Here is a 15,272-nt window from a genome sequence, read left to right as displayed (position 1 = left end):
CCATTCACATATCACATTATCATTTGTTTTAAATGCAAACACACAATATCTTTATTTCAGTTTAAGCATTTGATTTATGAAAGAGAAATTAAAGTCCGTATCTTGCATCCTGTATTCAAGTGTATGTATGTGTGTGTTCAAAACAAGCCATTCAGATTCATATAAGAGTTCAGATTTATTCATTCTTTACCAAAGAAATATCTTTAACAAATTCTCTAATATAGAAACATAAAGAAACATTAATAAGTGCAGTTCTTGATACATACATGATGTTTGTTGTCTCAAAGAGATGGGAAGTGATACACGTGTCAGGCATTTACATTAGGGATGGGCCCGAATACAAATACGTTATTAGGCAAAGCACAAATAGTGGGGTTTATATGAATATTTGTCTCATACAAATATTTTTAAAATTATTTGTTTTTGGGAAGAAAATAAAAGACATGTCAAATACCAGTGAGCAGGTCAGTTATAGTCGCTATCTCAGTGTCTCTCTGCTCTGCTGTTACGTCTATCAGCAGGTCTCATTGAGTCACCTGCTACATGACGCATATTTCTTAATTTGGACATCACTTTAATTTTCATCTTTAATATTCTAAAATTATAAGCTTATTAAAAACAAAAAAAGGGATTTTTTAGCCTCTTTCCACTTTTATTCGAATACAAATACAAATAATTTTGCTGCCTCAACAAATACAGATACAAATACAAATACTGAGCCCTCTGCACATCTTTAATTTACCACTGTACTAATGAGGAATGTACCTACAAAATATCCAAGCTGAAAATAATAAGCGATCTGGAAAAATACATCTCTAGTTTGACTAAAGGAGTCACAATCGTTCTGAATAAACATTTTAATGAACAAATACTCTAATACTGATGACTTCAATGTTCTTTACATTTTACTGTTCCTCTAATTTAATAAAGCGTTAACTTCATTAAGGTAAACTTTACAGTCATAATATTCAATATTTGCTCCAAATCCCTTGCAATCACTGACAGTCTGAAGTCTTCTACTCACAGACAACAGTATTTATACAGATATTCATCTTCACCAGCTCTCCATGGTTTCTTTTTAAATATATATTTTTAGAGGTCTATCTTCATGTTGTCATTCCTGCACACAAACTGCTAAATATGAACTCTGAGAAAGTGACAGGGGTTGTGGGAAAGGATACCTGTTTGAGGATTGAGACTGAGATGAACATAACATTTATTGAGGGTAATATTATTTACCCTTTAATGAAATTCTCTCAGATATCCTGTTATCTTATATCAAAACTTAAAATAAAACGACCTGACCTGACGACATGACTGTTGTCCAGCTGATGCTGCGACCTATAAACACACATCCAGTTTGTGTAAGATGTGCTCACACCTGACAGCAACAAAAAGTCTCAGAGTCTTTCTCAACTGGCGAGAAAATCATGTTGAAATTCAACTTCCATCTGAGTTTCCATCAGACAAACTCGTTCTAATTAGCCTTAAGCTAAGCGGTAGTGTTGACCTATCTTCAAGAGATTCCAAATACGGATGCAAATATTTGCCCATTCAGGTTTTGCCACATTCTCTATGAAGGGTCTCAAGCTGTCACCACAGGAGTTCAACCTTTCTGACACAAATAAAGCAAACACTAAGGTCTTATCAAGTTGTTGATATTAGTCTAATCCACGTTTGCACCTGTGTTTTATGGAGACAAATAACATGACTATGATTTGCATGATAATGAAAAAGAGAGGAGCAGGAGGTGCTTAAACATGCAGGATAATCAAAGATCCGTCGTGATCCAGTCTCTATCTGCTCCTCAGTCCCTCTGCACTGCCCTCTGTCTGTTCTCAGCCCCTGCTCACATCTCCGAGGCCATGTTCTTTCCTCCGACTCCCCAGACCTGCCATCTTCAAGCTGTCCACCTGATGCCCTCAGACTTTCCCTCCTTTCCCCACTCAGTAATTGTCTGCACCTGCTGCTCATTCCCTCATCAGCTCCTCACTATGTGTACTGGTCCTTTTCCTTTGTTCTTTGCCAGTTCATTGATGTTGCTTTATAGGATACTTGCTTTCTAGCCATCCTGATCCTAGCTTATCCTGGACTTTATCTGTTCCTTGTGGTTTGATCCTTTTTGCCTGTTTATCACCTGCCTATCTGCCTTTGAACTGGTTACCTGTTTTTGGACTAACTCCTGTTGCTACCTGTAAGTGTGAGTTTTTTGCTTTTGCATTAAACCACCTTCTAATTTCACCTGCCTGTCTCATGAGTCCGCATTTGAATCCTCCACCTGTCTGTCCCGGCGCCATTCATGACAAGATCTATCATTATCAGTGGCAGCGACCTGTTTTGCTCAGCTGTTCCTTCAGTTTGTAAGTTACATAAAACTAGAACATTCTTTTGGTTATGTACCAGTATGTATGTACAAAGCAGGTTCAGTGAGAGTTTTCCAACACAAACCTGCTTTCAAGGACACGTTCACAATTTGTCAAGTCTGTCTTAAAACAAGAGTCAGGAACCCAAATGAACACACATGTTTTTTTTCTTGCTGTAATCATTCCTCCTGTTCATACTGACTATTAGAAAGATCCCTTCGTAATGCATTTACAGTGTAAGTGATGGGGGACCAAAGTCCAAAGTCCTCCTTCTGTGCAAAGATGTATTTAAAAGTTTATCTGAAACTAATGTGAAGCTTCAGATAAACTTTTAAATACAAATGAGTCAAATCAAGTAGATATCTTTCAGCGTTACAGTAATTTTAGTGCCAAAGTTCCTCTTTTTGTTACTTTTACTTCCTTTCAAGGAAACACAAAGAGGGAATTAGATGCTAAAAAGACTGTAAATGTAGCAGATATCCACTTGATATGACTAACTCAGACTGCTGAAGTCTCATATAAGCTTCAGATGAACTTTTTAATGCATTTTTGCACAAAATGACTGTGTGGACACACTGTGGATTTTGTTCCCCATCACTTACATTTAAAGCACATTTGAAGGGGATCTTTTAATAACCAGTATGAACAGGGGGATGATTACAGCGAGGAAAACCTCACTGTTTATGGGCACCTGACTGTTGTTTTAAGACAGACTTGAAAATTTTCAAACCTGTTTTAATGTCTGCAGGTTATTCTTCAAATTTCTTGTTCTTTATATCTTAATTTCTACTTAAGCATTTGATGTGATTTTTATGAAAGAGAAAATAAAGTCAGTCCCTTATATACTGTATTCAAGTGTGTGTGTTCAAAACCAGCCACTCAGATGTATAAGAGTTCAGATTTATTCATTCTTCTCTACTGAAGAAAAATCTGACAAAATCTCTAATACAGAAACATAAAGAAACATTAATAACTGCAGTTCCTAATATATACATGACGTTTGTTGTCTCGAGAGCGAGAGAAAGGAAAAAGAGATGGGAAGTGATACACGTGTCAGACATTTACACACCACTTATTGTACTTATGAGGAACGCACCAACAAAATATCCAAGCTGAAAATCATGTAACACAAAACGGGACTAAAAATGTGCAAGAAGTGGGAAAAATACATCTGTCTAGTTAGACTATAGGAGTCACACTCGTTCTGAATAAGTACTTTAATGAACAAATACTCTAATACTGATGACTTCAATAATCTTTACACTTTACTGTCCCTCTAATTTAATAAAGCGTCAAAATACTCCTCCGCTTAAACACATATGGCCATGTAGACCCAGGTGATCCTAATATCTTATTCAGTGTCCAGGATCACACTTTTAAATCTACTTTTTGTTGTGTGTGGAAAATTATTGAATAGGTGTGGAAATAAAAGCTGAATGTCGTACTGTAGGTCTGCAGTACCCTCTGCTGGGTGATAGTAAAACTGAGTTTGTGTTTACAGGATGGGATGATCTTTGTTGTGATGCATATTTTCAACATACATACATGGAAATGTGTGTACATACATATAAAATGTAAATTCATCTCATTTTAGAATGGCTATAGGCTTAAAACAGAGAGATGTGTGTACATTAGTGGGAGGTTACGGGGGTTTTAGAATTTTTTTTATTCTCTGTGTAATTCTACCTTTTATACACTGTATTATATAAATATATAGACAGTCAGCATCTCATAAAAACCCTTCATCTACTTTTTATCATTTTTACTGACAATGGCTTCTTTCTCACAAACAAAATGTCTCTTGAATCTGAAATTAAGCCAAAAGGAAAAACTGAAACATTACTAATACACCAAGAGTTTCTGTACTATTTAAAGAAAAAGCTGGAGATGTACAGGAAGAAACAGGACAGAGGAGACAATAATATCAAGGTTTCAGTTTGGTCATACTGGAATAAATATTACACTATACAAAATAGAGAAACATGAGAAGACATGAAGAAGAAGAAACGCTTGATCGTGTGATGATCTATTGTCAGAAATATGAAGCTGAAGGGAGATTAAAATACACTTTTTAACTATTAAATGTAATTTAAATGTAAATGTCAAAACTATATTTGTTTAATTACCTTAACAAAACAAATTTGGCTGATTTTTTCTCAGTGATTATTTCATTAATATTATTATAACTGCATCTTTAGTTTAGATTCCCGATCTACAGTCCATACCAGCCATTTAGTTGTTTGCCAGCCACTAATAAACCTCAACAAGAAGATGATGAAGAAGAAGAAGAAGAAGAAAGAACAGCGGCATTGTTGCAGCTTTCATTTGTACTTGAAAACCATCATCAGGAGCAGGTTTTAAAGTGAAACTGAAAGCTTGATTCTGCAACGATTACTATGTCTTCTTTGATCTCCTGGTTACTTACAACTGGTGTTGTCTGTTTCTTCTTCTGGGGACACATTATTTGGAGGACTGGTTATGCCAAATCTAGTATATGTACTGTATAAATGCATTATATCATTATATGAGGCTTCTAATCATACAGTCTGTGCACATCATGTGAGGTCCTTTCATGTCTTTTATATATGAAGTCATGTAATAACTCCAGTTATACACATCAAATTCCTTATAAACTACTGTTGTAATTACACTCATTTTTACATTTCATCAACACTGACACAATTATCACCAAATGATTAATTACCCTCGGGTTCATGTAAATTTAATTCCAAGCCAATCAATTCTAAAATATTTCTGTAGTATGTGTTTATTAAAAGGTCACAGTGGGAGTGCATCAGTAGAAGATGAATTGCAGTTTGCAGTTTTGAGATAATTAGATTGAAAGTAAATGGCTCCGCGTGTTAAAATTACAGTTTTTAAAGATTCCCTGCAGAGAGAAAAAAGAGGAAGAAAGAAGAAGAAGAAGAGAGAAGCAGACAAAAGAGAGAAGAAGATGGATGGAAGAGAAACATCGTAGGTGGTTAAAGAGTGACTCTACAGATGGGTGATCCATCACAATATAATCAATAAGAGTTGTTAACATTTATGTTGAAAGCAATGCTTAGACAACAAACTAAAGGTTGAGAATTGTGCAGTTGATGCATCTCTAGCTGCCAACTGAACCAAACGACAACACAAAGCTGATCTCTGGAACAACAGTTTCATTTTTTTTTTCTCCCCCTCAGTAAAATCTATCATTACAGCTAATTAAAAAGGGAATCAGTTAATGACTAAAATTCTCCATACCACATCTGTAAACCAATACTTCATATGATAACCTAACATTTAACAGCAAAAAGCTCTGGATTAGTTGCATTGAGATTATCATATGGCTACAATGTTCAAGCTAACAGTCTGAGGGCTATTAGGCACATCTTTTAACACACACAATAAACGCTTCATTAAAAATACCTATAAACATACGAAATTTGTATTGACCCATTTTCTAATTAAAGGAACAAAGGTTACATAAAAACAAATTATTATAACATTTAAAAATGAATATTTGCATTGTTATTAAAGCTCAGCCTCCAATGACTTCCTGCTTCAATAACTGGTGATAAATGGTGATGTTTTGTCTACAGGTCTTAGTGTCTCCAGGAGGTTTTCCCTCCACACACACACACGTTATATTCAGACATTACTCTCCTGCTTCTGTCTTTGTCAGATTATGGGAAATGATGGAAAACACAGAGAGCTGAGGTGATGCAACAGACTCTCTGGTACTTATGCAAAAAATTAAACTTAACTATGGTTAAGTTATAGTTAAGCTCTTAGGGTGGTTATGAATTATTGAAGTGTTCATTGTTGACTATGACTGGACTGGAAGCTGTGATGAAAGTGTTGAAGACAAACACTTCCGCTCCCGTCTATCACCCCTCTGCACTTGTGTTTTTGCAGCACTATGCAAACTTTAGACTCCCTATACTGACAATAAACATCTGTTGAATGTACTCACTGTTTTGCAAATTTGCTCTATCTAAATGTTTGTGACAGGCATCACTTTTCCCTGTAAAATGCAATTTCTAATACAGAATTGGTTTATCTGAAAAAGGGCTTTATATAATTTTCTGCATACAGCTCATACGACGGTCACCTCAGCAGAGGATTCAGCCACTCAACATTTCTCTGCCATTTTGGATTAGAAGTGATGCATCAAATAATTTTTTATTTGGATGTTGTAACAGTACATTGACATACTTTATCTGGGAGATGATTAGTCGATTGACAGAAAATGTTTTGGCAACAATATTGATAACTGATTAATTGTTTAAGTCATTTTTTTAAGCAGAAACGCCAAAAATTCTCTGGTACCATCTTATCAAATGTTAGTAGTTTTCCCAGTTTTCCATGATAGTAAACTGTTTGAGTAATCTGAATATGTGAACTTGGGCATTTTTCACTATTTTCTGACATTTCATTCACTGAACAATCGATTGAATATTAAAAAAGTAATTGTCAGACCTACTGATAATAAAAATAATTGTAGGTTGCAGCCTTGATAATAACACCTTGCCCCAGGTTTTCTGTGCAATTTCATAAAAACAAAAAAAACCATTGCAATAAATGAGCACAATATAAACTACAATTCATCTTAAGACTAGACTTGACATCTACTTCAGGTCCAAATTTCTAAAAAAAAAAAAAAAAAAAAAATGCCATTAATCAAATTACCTGGAGTCAAATGATTGACAGTTGGTAATCCAGACTTGTCTCAGAGAGGGTTAAGTGAGTCACATTAACACATTAACATCAGTTTCTTTGTTTAATTAGCCTATCAGTGAATAATTTTAGCTAACACAAACCATTCGTTGCTAACTGAGAAGCTAGCAAACTGAAAGCTTTAGTGCGATGAGGAAAAACCTCTGTGACAGTGCTGTTAATGCTTTAATGAGAGCGAAACAGAGAGAAGCAGACAAAGGCAGAAGCATTCATTTCTCCGGTGAACAGTGTGTTAAGGTCTACAGTTTTATGTGTGACTCCTCTGTTGCATCAACCCGACCTCATCGGGAGGAAGGCTCCGAGCTACATGTTGCTGCTGGGGTCCGGTTACAGCAGTGATATTACAACCACAGCCCTTGATAGAAAGAATTTATACGACAGTGGACGTGTTGAAACCCCCTCTCTGGTGATGACAGATGTATGCTGCGAATATTTAACAAACACAACTGGAAACGGGGAGGCGGGAGAGTTTTATAATTCACCCTTCCTGTCTAGGTAGTTTTTCCAATTAGTTTGGATTTTATGGTTGCAACCATTTTATTATAAAATCTTTCTTCTAACCATTATAATACTACCACCACACTGGAGGCTACAGAACAGCACACTGCACCTAATGTTTACAAAGTACAGGGACTGGGAATCAGCAGCGGTGTGCTGGTAGTTGAGGATGCCGCATACAACACCAGAAGTAAGTATACTTTAATCCAAAACATTTAAATTGGAGTGAGGGTCATACCAAAAGAAGTGGGAGGGGGTGGGTACTCTCTGTGTGCTTGTGTATACCTTAAACTAGACTACTAAATACCACATTGATATTGTTTACACTCAAATCTTTCTTCTACAGACAAAATCAGCTTTCTGTCATCTACAGTATGATGGATAAATGTTGGCATTTTGTAGCGGTAATTCAGCTGAAACTCCAAACACGTAAGTACGCTGGACTCTTGGATCAATCCTGATTCAAGAAACAGAGATTAACAGTCAAAACGTGACAAAAACTGAACTAGACGATGGTGTTATTACTAGATGTAGGAGAGTCTTTCTTCAAGGGAGCATCACTGGGACGACAAACCTTTTTAGGAGAGGAGTTGTCATACCAGAAACTTTACAATACAACGCAATCAGATGTGAGTTTTTGTTTTGTCCATGTAGGAAACTGCAGTCCAGGCTGGATTTCAGTCCACCGAAATGCTGATGTCAGCATATTTTCAGCCTTATTAGGTGTTAGCAATTGTGTGGAAGATGAATAAACCTCATTAAGGTCCATTGTTTGGTGTCACAGCTGCTTCTAACAGCCATTTTTTGCCCCACATCACAAGTGTTTGTTTCATGGGGACAACCAATGACGCAGGTGAAAGAAACAAATTAATTGTCCTACAAGATCTGGTTCGCCCCTGGTTGCCGGGAGTTGCCGTCGTCCCCCCTATCTGATTGGTGTTTGTAAAGGTCACATGGCATAAGAGGGAGGGGCTGTCCTTGCTCGGCCAGCACTGACTCGTAAGACGGCGCCGCCTCCAGCGGGAAGGAAATGGAAGCGATGTGCTGATGCTCCTGTTCCTGTAGTCCCAGCGGGTAGTGGGAGCGGGAGAACCAGGTGGCGCTGGCCGAGGTCTCCCCGTAATATGGAGAAGGATCCGAGCTGGTGTAGTTAGGCTGTTCCTCCTGCTCTGCCCCTGTCTGACAGGGGTCCAACAGGGAGTAAGGAGGTGGGTCATCTGTAGGTATGTAGATCTGAGAACCAGGGCCAACACACTCATCGTAACTACGGAGACAAATCCAAAATTACACAGTTAGTACAGTGATGGTTGAGACGGAAAGACATTTTTTATGTGTTTTTATTTCTGGCTTGGACATCTTCACCAATCTACAGTATATCAAAAGAGCATCAGCTTTATAGATAAAGATATTGAGAAAACTTTGCGCATAGACATGGCAGGTGACTGATAAGTGGAGCAAAGATGAGCAACTGCATATATGTGATAAAATATCTGATACATAAAAGGTCACTTTTGGATTCTGGATCAGTTTTGGAAGAATATTGCAACAAAAGCCTTTTGAATTTGCTCAGTTTTGTATCTGTAACTGGTCTCATCTCCAACAATCAGTAACAATGGCTGAGACTCATGGATATCCAAGTATTTAGAGCCGTCTGTCCTACCAAACTGACGGTAAAAAATAAAGGGTTAAGAGTTAAGGGTAAGGGTGGTTAAAAATTAAGTTGAAATAATTAAAACAGATGACCATAGCATAAACTTTTAGTATCATAAAATTATCCAGGAGACTTCTGTGTTGCCATTTTGAGACAACATTTCAGATATCACTAAAAGAAAGCTTGAAATGTGAATTTAGAGTGGTAAACAAGACTGAGAGTCTACAGCTGTGCTAACTCTCTGGGAGCTCTGGGAGGCTGCACTGAGCTAAATCCTGACATCAGCATGCTAACATGCTCACAATGACAGTGCTAACATGCTTATGTTCAGCAGGTGTAATGTTTTCATGTTTATACTGTGATTGGCTAATTAGCACTAAACACAAAACGCAGCTAAATATTTGATCATAAACCAAAGTATTGGACACTTCGATATTTTAACCTAATGGGGGTGTTAGATGAAATGTTAAAGGATAACCAAGGTTTTTGTAATTCATCCTGACATGGACATAACATAAATGTTCAAGTCTCATGGCAATCCATCCAGTAGTTGTTGAGACATTTCACACAAAACCATAAATGTCAACCTCATGGTGGTGCTTCAGGAAAAGTCAGACCAAAGTCAGTAGAATTCATCCTCTGAGAACCATGAATATATGTGGGACATTTCATGGCAATCCATTTAATGATTGTTGAGATATCAGACCAAAGTGTCGGACCGACTGAACAGCAGACAGACTGACATGCCATCCCTTAAGCCATACTGCTAGCATGGATAAAAATACTTCTGGTACTAGCGTCTTATCCCACTTTGCAGCTCTATCATGCAGTTTTCTGAATTAAATCCCATTGCTCCAACTCTGATGTGTGCGCAGCTGTGTGTTTGCTATGTCACTGCTAACTTCTGGATGCATTATGTGCTGACAGCTGTCCAGTTTCATCAGTATCCCCACACATGAAGGGAAATACTCTTCAGTGGAAATTGTATATGTAACAACAACATAGGAAAAAACAGCTACCATCTTTAAAACAAACCTGCTTTCATGCCTGATCATTTGCACCATTCAGATTTGTTATATACTGGACCCGTAAGCACACAAACAAACAAACTCTGCTCTGTTGGTAGCCTATACAAATGCAGTGCTGCATATTCTGTATCACACTCTGCAGCCCACAAGCATTCATAAAAGAACAATATTATCTTTCACATGTGCAGATGACAACTTTTCCAACAAAGTTCATAAAACATATAACCTTTGGCTTGTGCCTGCCTGTGTGTTTAATATTCCCCTCGGGAGATTTCTCTTTTCATGTTTCAGAGGTCAAAGATTGGGGATTAGTTACAGAACAGTATGCCAGGAGCAGGTGAGAAGTCAATCTCTTGCTCAAGGACGCCTCTGAAGAACAAGCAGGGTCTTTGATGTGAAGGATCACTCTCCTTTCTCACTACAGTACACTACACAGCTGCACCTAATGTGACTGGGACTCAGTGAAATAGCAAACTTCATTATAAATGTGTTGCAACACATGAAAAATGGTGGTGCTTTAAAAACATCTGACAATATTGTGATATAAACATTTGCTGTATTTCCTCAAATAAAAGACAGTAGTCAGTTGGTCTCTGATAATGGTTGAGGGTGTGGTCGACACAAACAAACAAAGGTCGGCCCCAGAAACAGGCCGGGGTGCCTGTTATATAATGTGCATGCCCGTCAATCATAATGTCCATTTCCACTGCTTTAATTGAATAAATTCAACAATATAATCATGCTATTTTCAACACTTTGTTGCTCTGGATCACTCATCTAAATTATTATTGTCCTGGTTCAGTCACTGTGGTTGTATGTGTGTAAATGTCTCAGCTTGTAGTAACGTACGTATTTCCACAAGATGGCAGTAGCTACATTAGAAGCGCCATGTGGGACCCGTGCAAGTGATTTAATTTTCCACAACACAGTGGAAAGCGAACTTGAGCAGCATGGCACTAAGATGGGAATTTGATGCCAAATTCAAGGAGAGAGTTTTGCAGTATGTGGAGGGACATTCAGGAGAGAAAACTGCAACACACTTTGATATTGATACAGGAAGTGTATGAGCAAATATACTAGGGAATTACAGAGGGAATTAGAAATAAAGGCCTCTCTCTGATATAAGCCTGCTTCCAATAAAGGCCTGGTTCCCACTGAAGTTGAGGTAAATAAAGGCCTCTATTAGAGGAAATACGGTAATCATTTTGCTTCTTGCCCAATGACACTTTGAGAAGATGCTTGAATGGATGTTGATGGACATGTAATAAAATAACAGTTTAGAAAAAATCTGTATGATTGAGGATGTGTTACCACCAAAACACCTTTACACTACTTCCTGTTTACAATTTACAAAAACAGGTTTTACCTGCACTGTGTTTCTACATGTATGTAGCTATTTTTTCACCTACTTGCTTGTGCATAACAGTGATATGTTTAATTCTCTTTGCCCAGCTTTGTGGTCTTTGTTTTGGCTGTGTGTTCATGTATATCTCCTGAACATCGTTGTGTGTAAGGACAATATGAGCCACCAGCAACTGGAGTCTGATTACTTGTATGAGTAAACATACTCGGCCAATGAAGCTGAGTCTGATTCTATTAAAACTGTGCAAATTGGGTGAATTTGAAAATGCTGGTCTGGCTTTGTTTGACAGGGCTTTACCAGGGTTACTGTAAAGAAAATATTACATAAGTCTTAATAATTGGTAACCTAAATTTCATATCAGCAGTGTTGCTTTTGCTAATTCTTCTCAAACCAAAACCAAATTTCTCACAAACCCCGTTCTCTGTCAGTCCTGCAAAATCTGAAGCAGCAGCACATGATGTAAAGCTCATTCCTCATACTTTGGCTTTTATAATAGTTTGTAATACATGGTAAATACACTATTATGTCAAATTTAATGTGAATTATTTTTAAATTGGTGTTTTAATGCCTCATATTTCACCACCAACATGTAGTCTAACCCAGCAGGAATCGATTAAGTCAGCAGCCTCCTTTTGTTCTTCACACATGCATGCACACTCACACACACACACACACACACACACACACACACACACACACACACACACAGAGAGAGCCTCCTTCCTGCTGTTTTGGCAGAGTCCCAAAAACGCTTCCCTGATGAACTCCTCCAGCAGCCCCGAGGTCAGGTTTCTACCAACCTCCTCCCCCACCCAGAGAGAGGGAAGAGACAGAGTAGAAGATATAAAATAGAATAAAACTAAACAGAAAACAGAATTATAAAACCACAGGCTGTGTGTGTGTGTGAAGCTAATGGTAGATGATGATGGCGGCATAGGAAGCAGTAAATCAGTGTAACTCGATCAGCACAGCGGTTAACTCAGTCTGGAACCACAGCGCTGCAAGCGTGCACGTGTGTGTGTATGATGAGTTAAGGTTTTGCCTTGCTGCCCATTATTCCTTATCTAAGTCTTTTTTTTTTTTTTTTCTTTGTGCGTGCACTTTCTCTGTCTCTATCACTACCCTGTGTGAGTGTGTGTGCCCACATGGCAGCTATTTTAAAGCAGTGTTAGAGTGTGTGCCCGTGGTTTTTTGCTAAATGTGTGTGTATACGTGTGCGTGTAAGAGAGAGGGAGAGCTATTTTAGCTTCGATGTGAGGACGAAGCTCAGTCAGAAAGACCTAATGTCCGCTGCACCCACTGCTCGTCATACACACTCACACCAAGTACCGCTATAAGGGACTGAAATAGTACTTTAAATGTGACCTGTTACCACATCATACCTTTAAATCAGCATGACCTGCTCAGTTAATTACACATTTTAATTAATTAATCACTTGTTGGTCATTTATCTAAACAAACCAGACAGAACAAACATTTATAAGTAAGAACCTCAGCACCTGGTTCAGAGAACTGGCACCCTTTTTTATTCCAGATACACAGGAGGATTGATGGTTTAGTACTATTAAATATAATAATAAAGTAATACTACTTAATTGCAATGAAACCTGTGACCCACCTGGAGATTTAGTAACCTCAACGTCCTCTTTTATTTATTTAAGGAGGATAAAACATGCACAATTTAAGGTCTATATTTTTATTCAGGGGCTCTACTGGATTATCTTTGCATGTCCCCTTTAAGTGTTTATACTACTAACCCCATTATACCTGGTTATAAATTCAGTATTTCTGCATTATTAAGACTGACAGTATGAGAGCTGCGATGATTAATTGATTGACAGAAAATAAATCTGCAACTATTTTAATAATTCATGAATCTTTTTTTTTTTTATAGAAAAATGCCAAACATTTGCTGGGTGCAGCTTGTCAAATGTGAGGATTTGTTTTTTTGTGTTATACATGATAGTAAACTGAATATCTTTGGATATGGGATTGTTGATCTGACAAGACATTTGAAGATGTCACCTTAGGCTCTAAGAAATTATAACATTTTTTTTTTTTTTACAATTTTCTGACATTTTTCAGATTAATTGATAATGAAAATGATTGTTAGTTGCAGCCCTAAACAGTATAATTACTGTATTTTCAGATGTCATCAAACCCTTAAAATTAAACTGTAGTGGTCTCTTTGCAGATGAGTCTTTTTCTCAACACATACTCATCTGAATTTAACATAAAAATCTCTCCCTGACACCCTCACACACCTCCACACATGCACACAAACCAAAGGATTGAGGGCAAATTCAGGTTTTTTTTTTTTTTTAAATTTTGTTCTTACTATTTTATTAGGAAAACTGACCTTGAACATTCATGCCAATAAGGCATGTTGAGGTGAAAATTGGGCGCAGGGAAAAGTGTGTGTTGGGCAGGGCAGGAGTGTTTCGGAGGTGTTGTAACACACTGTACTGTTAATCCCCGTGTCTTTGGTCTCTCAGGAGTTATAAGCTCCTCCGCTCCCCTGCGGCCCTCTGCTGTGTTTCTGCAAAAAAACTCACACTAGATAATGAACGTGGTGTTTTACACTCATGTGTGTTCTGCTAACATGAGTGTGCGAGCTAGGTGTGGCGGAGAGAAAATGATTTATCCCCTCTGAGACTCACGCTGGGAGTTACACAACTGCTTCTGTTTATCTGTTCGTCTGTGTTTTTGTCTGCTGCCTTTTTCTGCTTAAGATCCAGACACATCACGTAAATGACCCTCAAAATATTAAATCCATAATTATTAATTAGTTAAGTCAGTCAATTATGTTATTGCTCAGTGGCAGAGTTAAGAGATTGGTTAATTGCATATTGTTGCTGTCCTTATTTCTTGTATTATTAAAATGCATTCAGTTGTCGGGGTTTTCTTCTCCTTTCTTCTTCTCTTTCCTTACTCTCTTATTTTTCTTTCCTTCTTTCTTTGTCTCTGCGGACCCGCCCCTCTCCCTTGACTTGATTAACTTCAGATCTGTTTTATGTACACCATGGTGGGGAGTATAAGCAGACTCTAAAAATTACTGTTTTAACTAGGAGTAAGTTTGAAGACCAATCTGTCTTGTCACGAACCTCATTTTCAGCAGAAGGAAGAAGCTGCTTTTGATAAACAGGCCCAGATACACTACAGTACCTGCCCTGCCTGCTGGATGTGTATGTGGGTGCTTTTCTACAAACACACGAACCATAACAACTTTATAAGGTAACTTATATGTCAGAACTGTGTCTTTGTCTTCTACTATCTATTAGATATTTGTGACGAGAGCAGGGATGTCTAAGTCAGATATGCATACAGTACAGGTCAGGATCTAAGGAGGACCTCTCGCATTCATTCATGCTTTGGTTGTGACGCTCTGCAGAGCTGGACTCCATCTACAGCATACAGCATATGGTCCTCTGTGTGTGTGAGCGTGTGTGTGTTTATGTGTGTAAAACTGGCATGTACCTGCTTGTTATCACTGTGAGAAGTACCTACCTGTAGAGTAAGAGAACCATATAGATGCTGCGTAGTGTGCAGGTACAATGAGGATAAAGCCAAAGCCGATCTGGTTTCTCAGCATAAAGCAGCTCAGGGGATGAAACCTACAGTTAGACTTAACATTTCAAATGAATGTG

General features: G+C 37.8%; 1 protein-coding gene across 1 annotated transcript in view; it reads right to left on the bottom strand.

Moving 5' to 3' along the window:
* Positions 1-7,200: 7,200 nt before the first annotated feature.
* The window catches only part of bean1 (brain expressed, associated with NEDD4, 1), a 47,161-nt gene continuing 39,089 nt past the window's right edge, over positions 7,201-15,272 (bottom strand). The window contains exon 5 of the mRNA XM_067610704.1: positions 7,201-8,847. Coding sequence (XP_067466805.1) covers positions 8,460-8,847 — 388 coding nt within the window. The 3' untranslated portion in view covers positions 7,201-8,459. The remainder of the gene's footprint in view (positions 8,848-15,272) is intronic.

This window comes from Thunnus thynnus, chromosome 14 (assembly GCF_963924715.1).
Source record: "Thunnus thynnus chromosome 14, fThuThy2.1, whole genome shotgun sequence".
Taxonomy (NCBI): Eukaryota; Metazoa; Chordata; class Actinopteri; order Scombriformes; family Scombridae; genus Thunnus; species Thunnus thynnus.
This window is presented reverse-complemented; position numbering and strand designations above follow the sequence as displayed.